The sequence below is a fragment of the Peromyscus leucopus genome, chromosome 4 (genome assembly GCF_004664715.2).
Source record: "Peromyscus leucopus breed LL Stock chromosome 4, UCI_PerLeu_2.1, whole genome shotgun sequence".
Classification (NCBI taxonomy): Eukaryota; Metazoa; Chordata; class Mammalia; order Rodentia; family Cricetidae; genus Peromyscus; species Peromyscus leucopus.
Genome location: NC_051066.1, coordinates 113,015,850 through 113,039,612, shown reverse-complemented (window position 1 = coordinate 113,039,612; position 23,763 = coordinate 113,015,850). Strand labels below are relative to the sequence as shown.

Genomic DNA, 23,763 nt, shown 5'->3' with positions numbered 1-23,763 from the left:
TACTACTTAATTTAGAGCTCATCACAGGTATGTTTTCAGAGAGCCTGGACTGAGTCATCAAAACAAACAATCCAGAAAAGACTGAAAAAAGAAACAAGAGAAGTGGAAATGAAAGGTTAGATTATCCATGTTAATACAGAACCATTCAGAAGATTTTCCTGGGAGACATCACTTTTAGGGGAACAAAAGTCCCAGGGCTCTGTATGTCTCCGGAATTGTCTGTCATTCCTGGTGCTCATTGGTGTCCCCTGATACCTGGGTCTAAAACAAGAATCCTATAAGGAACTTCACAGTGCGATTGTTCAGTTGGACAACCTGCAGAGGTCTGGCCTGCCTCCACAGTAGATACAAAGGTTCTCTAAGAGGGTGGTTGTTGCTTGTGGTCTCTTGAGCAGCTGTGAGGTAGAAATAGTTAATACTCTGGATGTCAGGCATAGACAAAATTAGTACAGCATAAACTGAAGAGAAATCAAAAAGCAGTTACTGATCTAAACAAGTAAACATTGCACAATTAAATATGTTTATTAAGAGGCAAGGCAGGATAGTGGAGGGCACACTCATCCATCACTTGCAAAGGCCCTAAATTACTAGTAAAAATGGAATATGTATCCCTTAAAACAAGCCCCAGATCACCTACTTTTGGAGATTTACAATTGTAGTTTTTATTTTTTATTTTTTGTCAGTGTGAGCTGTTCATTACAATCTACTATAACACAAGCTCTCATGGGAAGTATGCTTACCAAAGGACTCCAAAATGTTTCATCTGAAAACATTCACTATCCTGTGGGGGGGGAAATCTGTTCTCTGTTTTTGAGATAATAGTATCTAGATGCTTGTGGGGATTATCATGTTTAAGAATTATGAATTTTTGCATATGCATGGGGGTTTTAGCAATTGTACCTCTAGATTTTCTTCATCAAAGTACAAAGATATTTACACCTCAGGTAAGCAGGCTGTTCATTTTCTACCTCTCTTCTTCTCTTTCCATTTGCAATGCTGGGGCCTGACATAAGGACCTCACTGTAGCGCTACAATGGAGCGACAGCCCCAGCCTTTCTCTCTCAGGGCACTGTGTCTCTGTCTACTGTTTTCCGTGTCATGTCTTTATGTCAGTACCTTATAGAGAAGGGAAAAGACAGTATCCCAAGTCTTCCTGCTTCTGAAAAGCTTCCCACACTGGACTATGAACTGAAAGAGTGCTTTGTCACTCTTCTGCGTGGGCACCTTCTGTTTCACAACCTTCCAAGCAATGACTTGCTGCACCCCACATTTCAGAGTTGAGACATTGCCACATGGATCAAACCAGCAAGTAATTGCAGCAAATATCAAGATGGACCCTGTTGGAATACCTTTAGAACAGAACTCAACTAGACTCTTAATTTTAGAGATTTCAACAAACTAATTTGAACAGTGGGAGAAAAGTGATGGAGTTGGTATACAATTGTTTTTTCCCTCCTATTTTTACAATTATTTAATGTATATTTTCTTAAACGTTTAACACAAATAAATATTATAAAAACAAAAGCCCCTTTATGATAGCAATGGGAGGAACTTGTCAGAGAAGTAGGGTGTAGTTTTGCATTTGTGAATTGCATGGCATTCATACTAAGGTCATGCTTTCTCAAGATGCTACAAGCTAATATCTAGGCATGGTGGGCTGCCAGGTTTGTAGCATTTCTGCCCAACATGGTCTTCTCTTCTCTACTTGTGGGTGGTGATCTTAGCTCCCAGGCTCCCCATTAACCTAGCTGAGACCTTCTCAGAAAAGTTCTTCAGTCTGGTGGTCTTCTCACTCTGTCCTTTACTTTTCAGCTCCTTTTCCAGGTGTTAGACTCATATCACAGTCTGTAGGCTCTTACTACCACACCCAGCTACCATACATAGGCTCTTACTATCTACATCCATCCATCATAGCATTCCCTAATAAATCTTAAATGCTTTTAATTGCTTCTCAGGACACTTCAAATACTATGGCTTTCTATCTTCTTTTCTTACTCCAACTCTAACTCTCCAGAAGTCATTAAACATTTATGCACTGTATTGATGGCAGAATATCTCTTCATGGCCATATCATAGTTGACTTAGTTGATCTCTCCACTGACAAATATTTAGATCATTCCTAGTCTAATAAACTACAAGTAAGGCATATTCATTTTTCTATACATAATTGTAAATGTTTAACTGCAGTGCAAAGTCCTAGGCATGGAATGTTTTGGTCAAAGATAGGTACACTTCAAAACTGAAGATATTATTATCAAATTGTTCCTTATAACATGTGTATCAGCTCACAGCCCCCCTATGCAAATTAGTGGTTTCTATTTTTTCAACATACTATGGCATTGGTTATTATCAATTGTTAAATTTTGTATCAACTTGCTAAAAACTGGCATGCTATTATCACTGATAGTTGAGACAATTTTTACATGTCGACTTGCAAAGTGAAGATTTATATCTTACTCTCACTTTTCTTTTAGTTATTGCCCTTTGATGATATGCATATGCTCTCTATATTTTAGGAAAAGTGTTTTATGCCAGGCTATCATCATGGCAATTTTCCTCTCAGTTTGAAATTTGTGCTTGGAGTTTATCACAGCCTTGCTAGAATGAGTTTTACATTCTTATATTTGCTACTGGAAAATAATCACAATCATAATTTTTTCTAATGCCTTTACAAAGTATGAAAATGTTCAAACATCTCATTATTATAAGAATTCAAAATGGAAACAGGTAAAGAGCTTGTAGCTAGAATTATGTATATTATCACCATATTGCTAGATATTTTGAGTCAAAAGAAAATATACTATATGGTCGCCCTTATAGTTTTTACTTTAGTGTGTAGAGATGATATACTAACATCCAGACTCTCTGAGTTTTGTTACTTCTAGTCTTTACAAAAATGCTTTTAAAATATCTTTAATATCATAATTAGTTAAAATTTCTACTTTTGAGACATACCATGGAAAAATAATTTTTAGTTATTTAGAGGAATCTCTTAGTGACTTGAAAACTAAAACTTTCAGACACTAAATTTGGTTGGTTGGGAGAAATGTATAACCTCATATACTATATCCCATAACCTGGATATTATTGGAAGAAAACCAAATTTATTGGGAAAATTTGGTGGTAAGAAGAGTAAGAAAATTCTCAACACTGTCTAAAATATTGTCTTTTAGGAAACATACATAGATTTTGCTTTTAAAATCTGTTTTCTCAATGTACATAATAGAGACAACAGTATCATTATTTCAGTCATGAAGAAGGCCTTGACTTCCCCATATTCAATATTTTCAACAGAGGAAGCTGAACTTTCTAAAACTCTTACACTTGCACACACATGCAACACATACAGAATGGCCACCTGAGGGTGCACAAAAAAAAAAAAATCAAAACTGCAACTTTATTCAGATGAAGAATTGTTCTTACTGAAGAAATCTGAACTTACCTCCTTGTTCATCCAACATAACCAAAGTCCTGATACCAGCATCTTTACTCTATATTCCAATTATGGTAGCAAGGTTGAAAAGGAGTTAGAGAGAGAAAAGAGAAAGAGAAATCAGTAAGGAGACAATTATCCCTTAGTATGGAAAATGAAGAAGGACCAAAGGGAGACAAAGGGAAGGTTCATGACAAGAGCATTAAGGGGCTGGGTAGGGACCAACAGGAACTGGGTAAAAGGTGGACTTTATCAATGACTCTCAGAGCCATTCGGAGTCATGTGCACACCCTCCACATCCTACAATACAGTAAGTGTGCATAGGAATGCATGTGCTTAATACCATACAATCATTTTATGCCTGGAAAGTAAAAATACCTATAGTTTTCCTAACACAGAAAGCAACATTTTCACAGTCTTCTAGGTTGCATTTTCTTCTCTGGAAAGTTTGACCAAAAAGTGTGCATTAATGGCCAGGGGAGGGATGCCCCATGGAAGATACATAAGGATTTTAGAGTCCTGGTACTTAGGTTTATCACAGGAGAGTGTGGCTTTACAGAGGCTGAGAAGCACAACTCAAAAGGAAATTAACTCTGATTTTTCTCTGTGGAGAGAAGTTCTTCAAAATCTGGAAGACAGAGTGAGATCAGAAAATATTTTTCTCTGAAATCGACAGTTCTGTACAATGATGCAGTGTAAGAAAGTCACTCCTGTCCAGGGTCACTGCAGTTCTTTTGTGCAGCAATCTGCAGAAACACACATAGTCTTGCTGCTTTTTATCCACACAAGCCAAGACTTACCTAGGTTACTGGAAGGAGGGGATTGGGAGTGGGTGGGGGAAGAAGTGAAGATACTGTCTTATTTGATTTGGGAGTGTCCATGTCTAGGAACCTAACCTGCTCTATTGCATGCTACAGGGGGACACACATTGAACCAGAGAGATTATAGAGAGATTATGCCACAAAAGGCATCTTGAAGTCTTTCTTAAGTATATTGTGAATGGACTCCCATCTACCCTAGTCTACATTTTAATTATTCCTTTGCCCAATTCTGCAGGTGGCTTATTCAGGCATGTGGATCTGACAGTGCAGAAACATGTTGGAGAACATTTTCTGCTCAAAGATCCTATTCCATTCTGCTGGGGACAGAAGTTGGAGAAAAGTTGGTGACTTTTATCAGCCTAGCTCTTGTCTATTAACATCATAACATTCTGTGATGTATAGTGAGTACCACTTATTTTTATAATGCCCTAAAAGTATAATTTTACATTTTTCCAATTAGGCGCTGCATGTTTCAAAACTAGAACTGAACTAGGTGGAAAGAGCAAGAGTGTTTGACACTGTCCCAATTGGGGAGAACCTAACAGAAAGTATTGGCCTGGGAGTCAGAAAAGTTGGGTTGTGCTACAAGGTTGAGTGACTTCCACAGTCTATTTCCCATATTGAAGGTAGAGCAAGAGACACAAAGTAAAAGGGTGTGGTTTACTGATTGGTTCATTCACGTCTTTCTATCCCTTTTCCTTCTATCCACTATTATTTAATTTATGTGTTTTTTTTTCACTCACTTCTTCAGTAAAAGTGTACTGGATAGCTACTCTATCCCAGACATTAAGGATAAGGGACAAAAAAATGTATAGCTCTCTCAGTGGTATTTCTCAGTGTGAGAAACAACTTGGTCAATGGAATTGGATTCAGTAGATGATTCCAAATTCTAGATCTCTCTTACTGTTCCAATCTCAAATGCTCTATGTATCAGCTCACCCTATGGCCAAATGGGGGCACTAAGAGCTCTCCCACTTCCCATTGTAATTATAAGGATAAAATGAGCTCTGCACAACATAGCCTTCTCAAAGTTCATGGATATTGAGTGAGAATATATTCCAATGCTGGATTTGATGTGAAGGGAATCTCAGAACTTTTAGGACAAGCTACTACCCTCAGAACATTTTGCTTTATGTGGAATTCTCAAAGAAAAAGAAAATTATGGCAGAATGAAACTGAAGTGCTGTATATGGGAATCCATACTATGAAACAGGGCTTCATGCTCATAAATATCATGTCTACCATTTCCTGCTATGTGTCTCAAGCAAGTCTTAAGCACCAAATGTCTCCAAGTCCTCTGAGTTAAAGAGGGAAATCAAGGCAGTAGTAAAATGTGGCTTGAAGTGTTAAACTAGCTAACATATATTTGATTATGATGGTGATAATGATGTCACTAGGCTCAATAGCTGGCACATGGTAGGTTCTCAATAGAGGTTTTTCCTTAAATTTGGTTCTATTATTTTGATGGTGGATTTATCAAAATGACTGGCTTGTTCTTAGGAGTTCTAGAAGACAGAGGGGCTGGGATGGAAAAAATCCTGCAAAGGAAGCAAATTATTACTCTCTCCAATTCATGGGAGAGTCGTGTGCTTTAATACCTAGATTGAGGGTGAGAGAAAATGGCTCTAGTTTTACCTGAGCTCAATTCTTCATTTGTTTTTGAATTTGCTGGGGAAATAGCCCACCTAAAAGGAGTAGGAAATGTTTCTTTTCATTTCTTCCTTTTGTGAAATTTATTTTTCTATTTTTATTTTAAAATGTATTGATGAATTTATTTAGCCAATAGACTATGCAAGTGTTTAGAGAATATTTTGTTGCTGTCCTTTTGGGGTGCTTTCCCCGAACTCCAAGGCATCTGCCCTAAAGCCTGAACAACCGGGCACTCTCTTGAACTCTGAAGGATGTCACATCTGATTAATAAAAAGAACTGCCAACTTGATTTGATAAAATTTAGAACTGAAAGTCTCACATTTACGACTTTGGCTTTTTTAGAATTTTTTCCTTTTTATTGCCAAGGCATTTTGAAAGATAAGCTGGTCTAGAAAGAGATATGACACTGAGACATTCGTGAAATATTAGGCTTTTAGTAACTATTTCATGCAGGGCTCTGTGGTGCTGTCAAATCTGCCTGCCTAAAGCAGTCTGGCCTGTTCTGGCTCAAGCTTCATAGCCCAAGACACTGATATGCAGACTCCATTTCTGCATTTAGCATCAGCAGAATTAATCTTTTTCTTCTCAAATATTTTCTCCTGGAGAACATCCTAATGATTCTTTGTCTAGATTTAATTCTTCTCTCTTTTATGCTCCCAAGGCAGGTATGATCTTGAATTTGGACAGCTATTTACTTGGTTTCCCTGCAGTAAAACAATTTGTATCTTCTCTCCTATTTCCAACATTAGACATATATATTTGTTGAAATGTATCCACGAGAATTAAGTTCCCAGCTCCATGCTGTGAATCAAGTGCCACCAAGTCTCTAACCTTTGTACCTGTCTGTGATAATCAACTTTTCTGAAACTTCCCCACTGACCTCTGAGTAACTTTAGATCGTCCTTGAAATGCTGATGGTGACTTCTATTAAAAGTCAGGTCCCCAGCCTCCTCTGCTGTTATACTCTGGAGTTTATTAGGGATAGCATAAAGCTGTACTTTCATGGGAAGTGGATTATTTGCCTTAGGGAGACTTCTCAATTCTAGTAACCTTTCCTGTCTTTGAAACTGAATTAAATAAAAATTCAGTTCAATTCAAATTATGGACTTTGGGGTTGTGAGTAAAATCCTGGTATTTCAAAGCTCATATTTTCCAAATAATTTCTGCCCTTGATGAATATTTAATATTGATTCCTTTAAAGAGAATTTCCTTTTTGATTGAAAATCAGAATATCATCTGAATAGCCAATGCCCTAGACATGAGGAATGTTTCACTATAAATATACAATGACCCAGGAGGAAGTAAGAGCAAGCCAGTCTACTTTAATAATGCCCTGCTCACAATTTCCTCAGGATGGAATATCTAACAGCCTCCTCTCATTTATTAGATGTAAAAGATTGCACCCATCTCTTTCAAACCTTGATCTAAGATTCAACTTCATGCTTGATTGAGAAACAATTTAGGAGAAACAAAAACATATAATTTGAGAATCCTACTTCAATCAATGGAGCTTTTATTCTTAGAATAAATTAGAGCAGACAGACTTTTGCAAGACTAGCTGATACTACTTTCATTTTGAGAAGACATACATGAGAGAAGGGTTCATGTTCGCAAGACTGAAGGACAAAGGGCCAGTTTAAAGGGGTGCATTCCAATGCATTTATTCTACTACTTTCCATAGTCTGGGCAATGTTTCAACATTGCACAACTGAGCAAATTGGAGACAGCTTGAGAAGTGCACATAGTATGTTCATGTATTTACACAAGCAAGTGAAAAGTGGCTCTGGTTGTAGGTCATGAAGTGTATTGTGATAATAATACTGTAGTATACAATAAAGTGATTATAGAAGTTAAATATTGAGTCTCCTTCCTATTAACCTCAGCTCATGTAAGAATGTTCCAAGCTCTTGCTCTTTTTGTGTTTTGCTTGCAACAAATTGGAAAATAATACATTAATGCCAAATGGCCAACAGTCCAGAATAGAGGCTATCTGCCTTCTTCTTGGCATTTAGGCATCTCTGCATGAGCAGTGCCCCTAGAACAGAGCAAAACAGACATTTCCCTTCATTTTGAGTAGAAGGCTGCTCTCTCCTATGCTGTTGAGGGCCTGGAGGGCTGCCTCTCTGTGGGGTCCAATTTGTGCTGCATTGCAAGCTCAGTGCGTCATTTTGGAAATAACAGATTTTTTCCCCCAAAGAATGTATCATTACTTCTCCCCACTCTTGCTGTGGTCATTCACCTTTAGCCACATTTCACTCCTAGCTGAGGAGCTGCAGCTTCAGGAATAAAGGAAGACAGCATTTGCACCCATAGTGTAAGAGGCAGCTGCCTTTCCTCTAAGCCTTTGTAAAATTTATCTCTTTTTTTCCTCCCCTTTCATGTCATTGCATAAGCAATTTATAGTAGCATAGGGTGGCTGAATAGGCTCATTTAATCATTCTGCCAGAGAAAGCCCAAGATCTCTAGAAAAGATAATCACACATGAATTTATACATTGATAAGCAGTCACATTCAAACCGTGGCTGAAGCAGCATCTTGCTGAATAAAAACCATTAGGCTTGTTTTATTAGGTTAAGATAAATATAGTCCAGCCCATTCTTTTTCTACTCCATCTCTCCCAATGGGCAAGTTCAATTAATCCATTTATTCTTCCTGGTTGACTGCTGTTCTACCAAATTGGAATGAGTAGGTTTTATTGCAAATGCTCTTTTGATTCCATTATTGCTATCTGCCCTATTTTACCCATTTAAAAATAGTTTGGGATTCATTAAACCATGAATTACAAATGCTTTACAAATGGATGTGCAATCCAGAGTGAGTAATATAAAAGAACTTTTGTATTTACTTAATTGGACTAGATTTTTCTCTTTGTTTAAGGTTTTTCCTATTTTTTTTCATAATTTTTAGTGTCCAACACTAAATACAAAAATTTCAAAAGATGATATGCCTGCATAAAAACATATTTTTCAATGTTATAAATATAGTTGGAGTCAGAAGAATTTTAAATTAGCTGTAATTTGTTGCAACAAAATCATTACAAATGAAGATTTTATGTAGGTAAATCCTGCATAGATTAAACACTACTCTCCTTACTGGGACCTCCTTTTGTGACTGTTGGGAACAGGAGCTCAGAAATAGTACATTTCTCTATAGTAAGGACTATAGAGGTAGCCTGTGCTGGAGGGTGGTGAGGTCACCTTGATAACTAACAACTTATGCCAACATTTCCAGTATTTTCTGGCTTTCTGATAGGTTATGTTAGCAATGGAAACAAGAGAATTGTGACTTAGGCAAAAGCAATAGGAGCTCAGAATGAACATGTCAACATAGGGACCTAGTTTACGTTAATAAAATCCACTCCTTACCTCTTCAACCAGCTGCAGCATGCGACGGGTGCTTTCCAGGGACTAAGATGGAAAAACATAAACATTGTTAAGGGCAGTAAGTAATAGAGCACTAGGAAAGTCAGAAACACTTTCTTCACTTGAGAAACGCAAAGGTCCCTATCATATATGACTTCAGCTTTGCAACCAAAACACACGATGTTTTTCCAGTTTCAATCTCTTCCCTATTGGGCTTTTCTTCATGATCAGATTTCCTGCAGCAATCAGGTGAAAGCTTATCTTCATAAAACCAAAACCATATGAGGCTGATCTTGATATCAAAGACAAAGTAATCTGGAAAAATCATTTTGTATGCTCTGGATGCATGGAAAACTATCTCACATACTCTAAGGACTACTTTGGCCTCCCTGGACTAGGGATATTGAATTTTAAACACAAACATGATTTTTCATGAGTAGAGATGAGTGTAACAAGTTTCCTTTAAAGCTCCTAGAAACACAACTGGAAGTTGTTATCAATCCAAATTAAGCTGTCGCCTTAGGGTGCAAAAAAATCAAGCAAGTTTGAAATAACTAGCCCATAGGAGACAGCTATAATTACCTTCATTCTTAGATAAGAAAAAGCATGAAGAAAACTCGGAGCTTGGCGGCTGGTCCCTCAGGCACAGCATTGCCACTTTGTTCTCAGTTCCTTTAACATAGTTCCAACCCAGCAACCAGTGTGATTTCTCAAAACCATGCCTTTAAGTAGCAAACTTATGTTGGACATGTTTCTGCAGGAACTTCAAAGATGTGAATTTTTGCTGCAAAGTACTTAAGTGGACTCCTTTTTGTAAGAAAATGGCTATGAGCAATGAGGTGCTGCCAAATGTTTAACAACTGACTCTGGAAAAAGATGAGTACATTTATGTATATTCACGTCTATTGTCCTGATATGAAACACAAAGAGGACAGAGTTGACACATAATACAACACAGCATGCATGGTTATAAATTCAGTGTAGCAGGTTGATTCTCCCAGAAACTCCTGTCAGTTTTTGTGTAGACTGTGGCCATCATATGATGAATTCGTGTAATTCTAACATGGTCACTGGAACTGGATAGCTTTACTTATGTTCATGAATAAGAAGCAAATGAAGGAATGAAGACCTTATGTTAGAATTAAACTCAGTAAAGAAGATGATGATTTTGTTGAAAAAAAAAAAGTTTCCGAATAATGGAGGACTCACTCAAATTTTTTATATTTTTAAAATTTTTTTATTATTGAGAATTTCATACAATGTATTTTGATCATATTCACCTCCTTCACTCTTACCCCTAGCTCCTCCAAGAATCAACCCTATCTCCCTATGCCTCAACTTCGTATATTATTTTCTTAATGTAGTAACTACAGACTTGCATACTTTAAAAATTTTATCTAGATTATTAATATTTTCGCTTCTGTCTTAACTATAGGTAATCAACAAAATAATAAAGCAACCCACGATTGATAGTGTTTGCGAATGATTGGTTCTAAATAATTGCTTTCTATTTGATTTCTGAGTGCAGTGCGGTATAATGAACTTGCCATTGAGATCTACTTCAGCACTGTTCTATGGGCTTTCCATTTCTTACGTACAGTGAGTAGAAATGACTCAAAGGCATATATAGCAGGAAAAATGTGCTAAACTAACTAGAAGCAATGAGCTTTGAACACATAGTACCATTGCTTTTTAAAAACAAATACAATCCACTTAATTTTCAAATTACATACTTCAATTTTAATAATAGCCATGCTTAGCAACCCACTTGGAAAGTCCCTTGAAGTGTTAACTCTCATTACTGAGTTAACTATATCATGCTGCAAGATATCCAAAGATAAAGTTTTTTCCTAGAGGACCCTGCCCTCTCAAGTGTCTAGGAGCCAAGAGTCAGGGCTAAGACATTAATTTTATTTGGGCTTTGTAATCAACCCTTTCTAGCCTGCAGCCATCTTAAAGAAGAAGGAAGTTCTCTTTTTACTTTTTTTTTTTTAAATTGAGACATTAGAAGAAGTGTTTTCTCAGAATCTGAATTCAAATCACCAACCTTCCAGTCTTTTGCTACCTCCTGGGTCTCTATCCCTTACCTCATCAGCCAGCTGGTCAGCCCTCCTCTGCATCTCCTCCAGTTCATTGCGCATATCTGCGTCTTCGGCCATGGTAGTGGTGGGGGGTTGCTGGGCACTTGGGCCAGCAAATCAGCGATGGGTTTGGCTACAGAACCTGAGAAGAAGCAGATTGGAAAATATAAGAGCTAATAGGAATATGTGCATACTGGAAAGTCTAAGTGCCACACTGTCCTGAGGGTTCAGATAACTTCTGAAATGCAAGGCAAATTCAGATAAGAATCAATAGAACCATGCCGTTTCTCCAAAAAGTACCAAGAATGAGTCTTTTATCAACCCCATCACTGAAAAGACACATTTGCATATGTTTTGTGATAGTCTTGCATTGTACCATCTTTCGGTTTCAGGCTCCCAGTGTTGCAATATTACAGGTTTACAAGAACATATACAGTTTGATCTAAAATATTTTTAAAGACACAAACCATACAAGGCTTGGGAATGATGGGGAGGATGATACAGGCCATTGTTGGCACATTTTTTAATTTCACATTTATTTAGTTATATTTAGACAGTTTTTATTGAGATACAGTTGATATGATACCGTCAACTCTGCATTTTAAATGATATAGTTTGAGAAATTTTGTCACCTACAATACACTCAGTAACCTATTGCTCTGAAAAAGAAAATGAGCCGGCCCATTAATCCCCCAAATTTCTGTCTACCCTTTGTTACATGCTCTGCTCCACACCCTTCTGTGTTCAGGAAGCTGTTGACCTCCTTTTTGTCACTTTAGTTGCTATTCCTTAGGTTTGTGTATAAATGAAATGCCTGGCTTTTCCACTTGGTATAATTATTTTGAAATTTACCCACATGATAGCACAATTACAAGACCATTTCTATTTGTTTGTATGTAGCATTCCATTGTATTTAGAATCATCCAGCATTGTTATTAGAGGTTGTCAAGATTGTAAGCAGGGAAACAACTCTTATTCCAAAGTGGTATGAGTCCAGAGCCTTGAAATGTGACCAGCCCACTTTGTGGCTACTAATATGAAACAAATACAGGCAGGAGGATCCTGATTCTTCCATTCTTTACTTCTTATCCTTCTCCATTCTCAAAGACTTACTGATATCATTGTGTCAGGGATACAATGATAAACAAGAACGGTGAACTCACCACCTCCACAGAACTACAGTCTAATTAGGAAAAGAAAGTAAAGGAATTCTGAGCACAGGAGTTAGACATTGTGCCTGTGAGGACATAGTCGGTTCCTCTAAGGGAATAATGTCCCCAGAAGGGACCTAAGGAAGAGTTTGAAGGAAGTCTTTAATGTTATGCCAACGTTTTTGGGCAGCACATCTGATGAAGGCCTGGGATTGTGTCTTGTATTTGAGATGGTCAAGTATGCAGTGGAATTTGTCTTTTCTCTTGCAGGGTAGAACATGGTCTCTGAAGAATGGGTGCTTAGCTAGGAATTAAATTTCTAGTATTTGCGAGGAGATGGCCATGTAGCTAGAAATGGTCCCTAAATGGCGATGGTGTGTGTCCCTGTCAGACAGAGGGTATTCAGAAGTTGATATTGAACTCGCATCATTCTCCTGCCAGCAAAAGCAAGACAACAGAGGCTGACTGAGCCACAGGATAGAGGGAGCCGGGGTCCCCTGAATCCTCCAGGAGAAGAAAGCTGGCTCCTGACCAGAAACATCCGTGATTCCGTAGTTAACGACACACATCTCATGAGCTACGTGACTGTATGCGTATGACATTGCCATACCACTTTCTCAGTTGCTAAGACGGAATTCCTCTGGGGTCTGGAAGTGGTACATATTATTAACACCCTGAATTAGCCAGCCCTGTAAAGAAAGTCTTCTAATTGAGGAACCTTACACAGGAAGAACTAGAAGTTGGGTGGCTGTGAGCAAGATCATCACTCTTCCTGTGCTTTATTTCATAAAGCTCATTTCTGAGTTTTATGTCATAGGTGTGTCAATTATAGCAAATTCTGACCGTTGCTTGCTAAGAATGCTGGGCCTTAATATTCAGACAGCCTGTTTGTGCAAAATATCCTCATACCCTTTCTTAAGAGCACAACACAAATCTAGGCTCTGTTACCCCCCCCCCCCACACTTTCTTTAGTAATGGCTGGTATCAGGCATGCTGCCAAGGAGCTGAGCGCGGGTGGAAGCAGAAACCAGGGAAACCAGTTGAGGTTGGAGGTGCTAGTAGTCTCCAAGCAGCAACTCTCTCAGGATTGCCACCAGAGAACAAGCAGAGGAGCACCTGACCTGGGCTGTCTTTGTGATGTGCTGCTCGCTCTTTCTTGGGTCATCTCCTCCTTCAACAAGCTACTGGCTTTTGCTCTTAGTTGGGCCGTGTATTAGAAAGCAGGGTCCATGTGCTTTCAAACCTACAGTAAACTGCCATTTCCCACTCTTCTGGGCTCTCTCTCTGGCACACACACACACACACACACACACACACACTTCCCATCTATAGTGTTACCTTGGTGATCTCTCAAAGTTATTATTCTCAGCAGGAGAAGAACAGCTGTATGCTCCTGGCTCCAGCCTGCCAGCAACCTGCCAGGGGCCGGCTGATGGGCAGGTGGCAGGCTGGCAGAGAAGCCATGTGGTAGATGCACTTGTATTCCTTGCTTTCATGCTCTCCCTACCCTCCACCCCCCACGAGGAGTTCCCATACCTTTGTCTCACTCTCAAAGACATGCTTATTTGTGTCTTGGATGGGTGGATGGATGGATGGATGCATGGATGGTGAATGACAGATTCTCAAATACACAGCATTTTAAAGCAGAGAGAGCAATGACAGGCCTCCTGATGAGAACCCTGAGAACAGCCAGACAACAGGCCACTTGCTGGGATGTTTGCGGATACTATTTGATAAATTGTCCCTCCAACCCACAAGTCCATGCATGATTGCATTCTAGGACACAGGCATCATGGTAACTAGAAGTTATTTCAGTGGCTGAGAGGATGTTAATAATGAAATGGAATTACCCAGGTAGCATGGCACAAGTGTTACTCCTGCACATTCACTGCCTAAGCTGTACCCCAAAAGAAGAAATCTCACATAATAAGGAAGGACACGGCCATTGCCTCTCAAAAGGCTTCCCCTGAGCCCTGATGTAAGATACCCCCTAGTCATTAAAGAACCTTGCTGATGATCTCAGATCACCAATGCAGAGTCTGGCCCTTACTAGGTATTCACTTCTTGTTAATTGATTTAGGGATGAATGAATATATTATCATGGTAGTCCCTTTAACTTTCCCAAATCAGCACTTTTCAGCTTAAAGTTTGAGACAATGCTTCTGTAACTCCTGCAGGAGGAGTCAGGTCACAGGAAGTTTTTTTTAATGATAGTTGAGTCATGAAAACTGCAGAGATTCCAGTTTGCTGGGTTTGAGAAGCAGTCCCAGATTTTATGTCTCTACAGACACTGCTGCTCTGCAGACCACATCTGGCCTAGGCTGCTACAGCATCAATAAGTGTCACTAGATAAGGTCAAGAAATGGCTTTGTAGTCACACAAATGGGACCCTGTCTGAATAAATCAATCAAGGATTCTGCAGCAACACAGCTCTCACCTCAAAGGGAATAAGAGACAGCTGATTCTGGATCTAAATTTGAGTGACCATGGCCCAGGAACACAGGCTTAGGTTTCTGTGGGATCCATAGTACCAATGAGGATGTAGTTTCAGGAAGTTTTTAATGGTAATGGAACAAAGAACATTATATATCAAAACATTCCTAAGATCTATTGGTGGAAAAGCAGAGAAGTGGTTACATTCCAGTGGAGGAATCTCAACCATAGGCCTCAGATGATATCTGATAGCATCCTTAACTCTGATCGGTGGAGAATAGGGTTTCCTTAAGTTAATACATTCCAAAGGTTTCTATCTGTTGTTTATCAGGATGTTACATCTGACAGGAAGGTGAACAAGAAATAGCTCTTTAGGGGGATAAAGAGAGTTGAGAGAAATTTAATTAGGCTCTGGACCTACAACATTCCAGCTTCTCCATAGTCCTTACAGTTTAATCAGTTAATCAGCCTGTGTAGATAGTTTCTTCCCAGGAATTCTCATTCCTTCACAGTCATCTGGACCAAAACCATCTTGCTGTTTGTTTTTGCATGGGACTTAAGTCCTGCCTCCATTTATAAATGGTTGAACTGTTTTGAGATGAAAAAAATGTGAAATGAAAATTATAATATTTAAATTTCAGAGTCTGTAAATAAAGTTTTATTTGAGCACATGTTTGTCTATTCCTAGATTTACTGTCAGTGGCTTCTTCTATGCCATAGGGGCCCACCAAGCTGAACATATTTGCTAGCTGACTCTGCAAAAATAAATAAATAAATTTGTGGATCCAGCAAATAAACATACAAACAAACAAAACCAGAAATCCTTAAAAGTTCATTATCAGGCTCTAATATCTCCAGAGCATTGCATATTTACTACAATTGAATACACTGTGTAGGGTATTTATTTTTCTGTTCAATTTTGCATGCATCATCCATTCAATGAAGCTTCCCATGGTGTTTCTTGGAAACATTTATTCTAAAATAAGAATGATGCATGGAGCAATACTACAAAATATGAAAACGAATTTGCCTTTGATTGACTATACCTACAGAGTTTTAGGATTGCAAATCTGATTTAACACTTGCAATTAATTGTGAGGTGATGGGGTGTTTTCACAATCTCACAGACATTCTAATTTCCATGGTCAGCTGCAGACAAAGGCTCCTAGCCTCAGCAGAGCTACTGGGCTGTTTATATCAGAAACAGACACTTCTGAGGGCCTACCACTGTTTTGGTACATGGGGCAAAGCTAGCAAGCTGCTGTAGTTATTCTTTGGTGTGAGGGGTAATTTGCCAAGTTCTCCATTTGTTACCACAGACAAGCATGTGTGGAACTCATCAGGAGAGAGGGGGAGTGCTACAGTTTGCATCTGGAATGCTCCTCAAAGGCCTGTGTGTTAGAGGTTTGGCCTTTAGCTTGGCACAATTGGAATGTGGTGGGACATTTAATAGGTAGAGCCAAGAGGAAGGAAATTAGGTCACTGGGAATGTGCCCCTAAAGAGAATACTGGGACCCTGGTTCCCCCCTCCCTCCCCTCCCTTCTATCCATTTCCTCCCTCTCTCCCTCCTTCCCTCCCTCCTTCCCTCCCTCCCTCCCTTCTTCACTCCTTTTGATTCCTAGCTTTCAGGAGGTAAACCACTTCTTCTGCTATGTGCCCTCAACATAAGGTATTGCTTCACTATATCCCCAAACAACAGGACCAACCGACTGTGGGCAGAAATCTACAAAACTGAAGATCAAAACAAATCTAAGTTGATTGTTTCAGGAACTTTATCACAGTGGTAGTACACTAACACAAGAGGTCCTGTGTTAGAGCTTCCTCATCTGTTAAAGGACTTTGTTAAGTGTAGTAGCATAAAACTACTTTCCACCTCTGAGTCTGTTCTTGGAGATCCTGGGCCAGGGAGGAAGAGGTGAGTTGTGAATATTGGAGTCTGTGGCTTGATTTATAAATGAACAGGGGTGTGGCTATCATGCTATGAACATTGCGCCATGGGGCAAGAACATCTTGCAGACAGGGTAAGGAGCTAGCAAGTGGTTTCTTTCTATGTCTCCTCTTTTAATTAGTAAGACAAGTCAACAAATTTATATAAATCAGTGCCTACTATCTAATTACCACAGAGAGCTAAAACATATATTTGATGTCTCCCACTGCTAGCCACTTGAATGAAGGACCTCTTGTCTGCAAGGATGCTACGTTTTTAAAATCAGTAAGTTTATGAATAGAAAGTAGAAGGAAGAACAAAGGAACCTTAATCACGCCAACACTCACAGAGACTTACTCTTTCACTTGTATCTATTTAAACCTCACCCAAACCTTATGATGATGCATGTATGACCAGCACACTGTGGCTTCGAAGGAAAGACTGGCCCTCAGCTAAGATGTAGTCAAGTGTATGGATCATTTTTAATATGAATAATCTCAAAGAATGTTTATTCTCAGAGCAAGTTGTATGGATATTTTTCCTTTTGACTAAAGCCTGAATACTATTTTGTTTTTACTTTCACTGACATATTGGGGAATGTGTAGTGACTAAATCAGACCACTCTTCTTTTGAGCTGCCTGACTTTCATAGCCTCTAGACTTCCAGCATCAATTGCTTCAAGTGGACTGAAAAGTCTACAGGAAAGAATTCTTAGGGTCCCCAGTTGTACATTGCCCTTTGAGAGGGGCCAAACTGCCCAATTTCCACAAGAAAAACTTTCATTGGGAGAGCTAGGGCAAGATGGATAATAAGAAGTACACCTGGTACTGTCCATTTCCACAAAAAATAGAGGGCAAAAGCACTATGTGTTCTAGCGTTGGAGACAAGGAGTGGTCTGGTGATTGTCTTTTTAGTCATGTGAAAATGGTTAAATGAGGTTTATGTTTTAATTCTAAAGCAAAAATCAAAGCAAAGAGTACTTTTGACAAATAGCAAATGGCAACTCTCCATTTACATGCCAATGCTGGTTATATTTAAATGTAAGGTCATCCTCAGCCAGTACCCTTGCAGCACAAAGCCAAGCCAAATGCATGTTTAATGGCCATTTCCTTGAGTATGGTGGTGCACACCTTTAATCCCCAAACTCAGGGGGCAGAGGCAGGTGGATCTTTCTGGGCTCCAGGCCAGTCTGGTCTACATTATGAGTTGTAGGCCATCAAGGCTACATAGTGAGACCTTGTCTCAAAAATAAAAATAAATAAATACATATAAAAGAAAATGGACATTTCTTAAATCTGTTGTAACTAAGATTTAAAATTTTTAATGTGTGGCTCGATTTGTGTTTCTGTGAATAGATTTTGAACATTCTTGTGAATGAAATTCAATTTTCTTTTTCCTAGTGGGTCCCTGCTGGTATCAATCCATTTCTTAGTTAAATCAAAGGACTGTATCTCAGATATGGTGAATACATGGCTCATGAATAAGTTATTAACCATTATGCATCTATTTTATGTGCATGATCTGGTTAAAGGATAGGTCACAACTGCTCACAACAGGACCTTTAGTAGCATGGTCTGAGGGCTCCTGGCCTCAAAATCTTTTGCAGTAGCTTGTTAAATTGTACATTTCCAGTTAAACTAAATAGTGAAATCAATATGTGGAGATGGGGCTAGAATCTGCATTTACAACAACAATAAGTTCGTCTTATTTACCTCTGCCATCACCATCACCTGTGAAGGACAGCATCTGTGTGTATAGCTGAAAGTAGCTGTAAGCATCCAGTGGGACATTCTGGTAGCCCTGAGATAAAATTATCTAGAAGCCTGAGGTTCTCCAGCATGTTGTTGCACGTGACCTGAGGTGGTGGCCTCCTTATTTTTTAACTTTTTTTTTTTCAATTTGGTACCATGAACACATGTGACAGATACTTCAACCAGCTCACAAAATGCCCCCTTTCCCTCAGACTCTCCAAGGCACTGAGCATCCTCAGAAACCTACTTCCTACTCAAGTCTGGCTTGGTTATTTCCCAGACTATCCTACTACATGCCATTCCTGATTTGGATTCTATCCATATACATGATCTAAACACAGTTCTGATCTCCTTTCTTCTGAGACAGGAAGTCTGCCTCTCAAATGAGCCCTGTCATGGGTATATCTGATAGGTAGCTTTGGTTTGGGTTTGTTCTGTAAGGGTGCTGAGTATGGGTGGCCCTACATTTAAATGCAACCAGCATTGGGATTCCTTAATTGCAATGGGGCAGTCAGCCACAACTAGTACTGATTATGACTAAATGTCTCCTTTTCAAAAATGCCAATGTTTCTTTGTCTATTTTGCAAATCTGGCTAAGTGAGTATTTAGTGCTATAATTTGTATTCTGCAGTGGTTCCCAATTGTTTACTTGCGAGTCAAAGCATGGCAGACTAATTTGACTAGGAGAAAGGGGCAGACAGAACTGAACCCTGTCTCACTTATCCTGATCATAGCTTAAGCACAGCACAGTTCATTCACTGAGCTACTGTTTGCTCATCGAGTAGTACATGAGGACAGTCACATCCAGCATGCAGCTAGAGACAAATCACTGCCTCTTGAGGGATAGCTCTGAGGGCTCTAGCATGAAGTATTTTGGTCCAAATATCTGTCCTCTGCCTTGCCTGTGAAGGGCCAATGAAAATACTCCTTTTTAAAATATTAGGTTGGTTCTTGGGACAAGGGCTAGAATGTTGCTACAAAATAAACAAATAATAAAAAATTAAAAACACAAGTCTTGCTAAGCCTTAAATAAAAGGATTCCATTCAAAAGCCATGAACAAAGCACATCCAAGATGGAACAGAAAGGACCCCCATGGCCTTTCAAATGAAAATCATTTCTGTGGCCATATGACCTAGCCAACAGTTAGCAAGAAGTTCCATGTTCTCAGGCTCAGGAACAGCTTTTGGCTTCAGCTATGGAAGTGTTCAGCTCCCCTACTGGGTCTTTGTGGCTGCCTCCCTCCTTCCCCCTCCCCATCCTGCCTACACCTGTGACCCTTTTTATAAAGACTCCCCAGGGCTGTTTTATCCCATTCACTGAGAACTGCAAGTGCTGGTGCCTTTTAATCTTCCAGGCCTGCAACTGGGGAGGAATACATAACACAAAAGCCCAGCCTTAACACTGCAAGGTGCAACATGCATTCCAGAGATTCCTGAAGCCTGCACTAAGGCTGGAACCCCAGCTGCATCAATGACTCCTTTGTTTGGCTTCTGTCCATCATCTGTTCCTTTCTCCCACTGTATTCCCAGAATATTTCCTTAATATATTACTTGCACATCAATCTTTGTCTAGCAGAGTGCTTCCATTGAACTCCATCTAGGGATGACTTGCATTTATTTATGAGCTGTATTTTATTACATATTTCAGGCACTTAAAGATATCAATAAATCATTTTATCAGGAAATACTGGGAAAGAAGAAAATTTTCATTCTAGCCATGATAAGAAATATGGTAAATATGGGCTGGACTTACTTACTTGGATTTGAAGATTCCACATGCAGAATATCACAGAATGGCCAGCACATGAAGATTATAGGCCAGTCCTTCCCCATAAGAAGAAAGGAAGCTCAGAGAGGTGGAATAATTTGGTTGAAGTTACAGGCCATCCAAAGCATAAATCGTTCTGTGCTCAGTCTAGGGTCCAACTTCAAGGCATTGTTGACAGCACATGGAAGGAAACTCAGAAGGAAGGGACTTGTCTGCTCTGACTGATGTGACAGAAAAGGATGACTGAGGGTGATGTGTTCAGTGCCTTTACTACTGCTGCACTGATCTTGCCATGATGGGCTTTCTGCTACTGGTCCTGAAGTGAAGGGGCTGAGGCATCTTGTAATGGAACTTTCAAAACAGTAAGCCAAAATCAACCTTCTCTTTTTATGAAGTTGATTGTCTCTGGTGTTTGTTATAGTAACAGAAATCTGGCTAACATGGTGCGATTTCCTTGGGTTTTACACTATGATCGTATCTGCTATCTGATAAATATTTAAATAAAAAGGAGAGTCCACACAGAGGTTTCTTTTCTTGATCAAATCATATCTGGTTTCAAAGTCATGAAGGAGGAGACCATAACCTTGCCTACTTTAGCTACATCTACTATAATAATTACAGAATATTACCCAACTGGCAAAAGACAATTTGCCATATAGTCCAAGGACAAAATCATCAGCACTGGGAAGAAGCCATATCATTTGGCCAGATGAAGACCTTCCTAAGTGACCTGAAACTGTGGGTTGGAGAACTTGGGAGAAGTGAGTCCCTCATTCCTGGAAATATACAAGGAAAGACTGGCCGATTTTAGTGGACACAATTTATTTATGGGATGGTATCTACATTCCCTTCCAACCTGGAAATTTCGGCTCTATGAAGAAAGCCAAGACGTCACACATGATGCTGATGCCTCAAACCCACATCCCTTCATAAGTGCAGGGCTCTTTGTAACCACCTACTAGCTGGCACAAATGCTTCCATTCGGTTCTTTGGTATCAAGTTCTCTCACAAAACTACACGGAGACTAGAGCCTGAGGCACTGAATTCTTTCTACTTACTTTCTTTTCAGGGCTAGCAAATTCGAGGCTGGTGACAGGAACTCAAGTGGCACCCTAATTGATATTTTTCAAACAAATCATTTTAGTCAATAATGGCAATTTATACCTTTTACCTTTGGTGAAAAGGCCCCTCTCTTTTTCTGACTTTGCAATAATGTCTCTGCTATGTCTCTTCTTGAAATGAAGATGTCTGCACACAAGCTCCTTCCATACACAGCCCCTGCATACCACCCTACTGCTACAGTTAAGGTAAGAGACTCACTGGAAAGTTATCGGCTCTGGAAGTGAATTCGCCACAGAGTTTCAAAAGCAGCATTCCTAGCTTACATTCGAGGTTTTTTTTTTTTTTCCAGACCATTAAGTGTTTGACACAAAGAGTGGGATCATGAAAGGAGTCCCAGCCACAGAGTCTGGAGTCTCTGCTAATGGCAGAAGGGCTCCAAATGACGGTAAAGTGCCCCTGAAGTGATTGTGTGAGTCAATGGGGGACAGAAGACCGATTTATCAAATTAGATTTACCCCAGTCTCCATCGCTTAAGCCACTGGTGTGATTGCAACTGCTTCAGTGTGCAAATTTGACTTCTACGGTTAATGCAGTTTGTCATTCGCTGTTCTTCACATGGAGAGGGTTTAAAAAGCACTTCAGATTAGACCTTGTGGGCAAAGGCTAGAACGTTTCTGTAAGTCACACAGAGAATATTTCCTTCAAAGACAGGAAGCTTTCTGTGCGAGATGATTTTGCCAGAACCTCCAGTCAGGGTGAACTGTTTATGTTCTATCTCCAAATCTACATTTAACCTTGGAGAGTTTCAAAGGCATTAGGTTCAGAAGTTTAATACAGGACTCTCAGGAAGTACAGAAGGATCATGTCAAGGATTAATCTAGCTATCTAGTGGGGAAAATCAACAAGATGGCAGAGCCAGTTCAAAGATGACTTGTATATAATGCTGGGATAAGATTCCCAACACAGACACGGACTCGGGCAGTATCTTGTAGGGCAGCGAGGTGACAGCTCTGTAGTTCTTTGGTTCACTAGAGAGATACCACAAACACTTTCATCACACACTAATTCCACATCAACAAACATGAGTTTCATAGAGCATAGCAGTGATTAAAATTTATTCCTTATCTGTATAGTAAACTAAAGAAGGGGAATTAAGTAATCAGTGAGTCCATTCAATATTGCATCAGTATGACAAATGGAAGGATATATGGACATGCTTCTGTTATTTGGCTTTAGTTCTAAGTTTTTAAATAATTTTTCTTAAAGATATGAGCAAGTCAGTTTTATATTGAGCAATGTATGGTTAAATTGGACTTTAGCTGCCAAGTGACTTGTTTGTTTTGAAAAACTTAATGGCTATCTGTGATGTCTCTGAATGTACTATGTGAGAAGAGTATTTTTTAAATGTTGTATTTAAGGTTCTCAAACCCAAGAAGGCAAATAAAAATTTCCTGAGGAGCTTTAATAAAGGTCCACTGCCAGCTCACACTCCAGGCCAATTCAATAAGAACCTCAGAGAAAGGGTCCTAGGAAGCAGTTTATATGAAAGTGCACCAGGAAGCCACAATATACAGCTCTGTGTGTGTGTGGGTGTGGGGGGGGTGGCAGGGTGGGGGGGCATAAATTTATTTTAAAATTAGGACCAAACTAACACCTATTACCAAGTTTTTCTTAAATTACAAATCCTATTATGAAATTTGGCATTAATCCTATATGAAATATTGATCAACTTTAAAGCCTGACTGTGTCCCATCATATAAATGATATACTTGATTAATCTTCAATTACTGGGTATTTAGTATTTTGCCCACCTGCCTGCCTGCCTGTCTGTCTCCCTTTTCTTTCTTGTAATGATAAACTAGACTGCCACAAGTAAATATACACAGAAACTTCAGCACATCTTCTCCTATCCCCTTACCCATTAGTGGACTCACGGGACAAGGAGAATAAGTGTTTAAAAACTATTGCCAACGCCGATTGTCACGGAGCCTTATCTGTGCACTCCTTTAAACTTGCGATTTCTTTACATTTGATTTTTAAAACATTTCATATCACAAGAATGATTAAAAACTTACTGTTTTCTGTGGTCCCCCTGTTCCCGTGTGCTTTTGGTTCAACTTTTCTAATCCTGAAAAATGTATCTTTCTGTATAAATGGAAAAAGTCCAAAGTCTGATTTGCTATTTTTCTGACAGTGCCTTGTCAATAAGACCTCCCCTTCTTATAAGTACAAATAAAACAGAGCACGTTAGTTAAGAAACTGGACTTTGCACTTGAATAGACCAAGATTTGCTCAGCAAAACTTCAACTAAAAATATCAGGTT

The 23,763-nt window shown here is 39.3% G+C and overlaps 1 protein-coding gene across 4 annotated transcripts in view; it reads right to left on the bottom strand.

Moving 5' to 3' along the window:
• The window catches only part of Snap25 (synaptosome associated protein 25), a 78,468-nt gene that overhangs the window by 17,477 nt on the left and 37,228 nt on the right, over positions 1–23,763 (bottom strand). For all 4 annotated transcript variants that reach the window (XM_028884502.2, XM_028884501.2, XM_028884499.2 and 1 more), the window contains 3 exons: positions 11,354–11,489; positions 9,270–9,311; positions 3,443–3,491 (listed from right to left, as the gene is read on the bottom strand). In XM_028884502.2, the coding sequence (XP_028740335.1) occupies positions 3,443–3,491; positions 9,270–9,311; positions 11,354–11,425 (163 nt within the window). In that variant the 5' untranslated portion in view covers positions 11,426–11,489. The remainder of the gene's footprint in view (positions 1–3,442; positions 3,492–9,269; positions 9,312–11,353; positions 11,490–23,763) is intronic.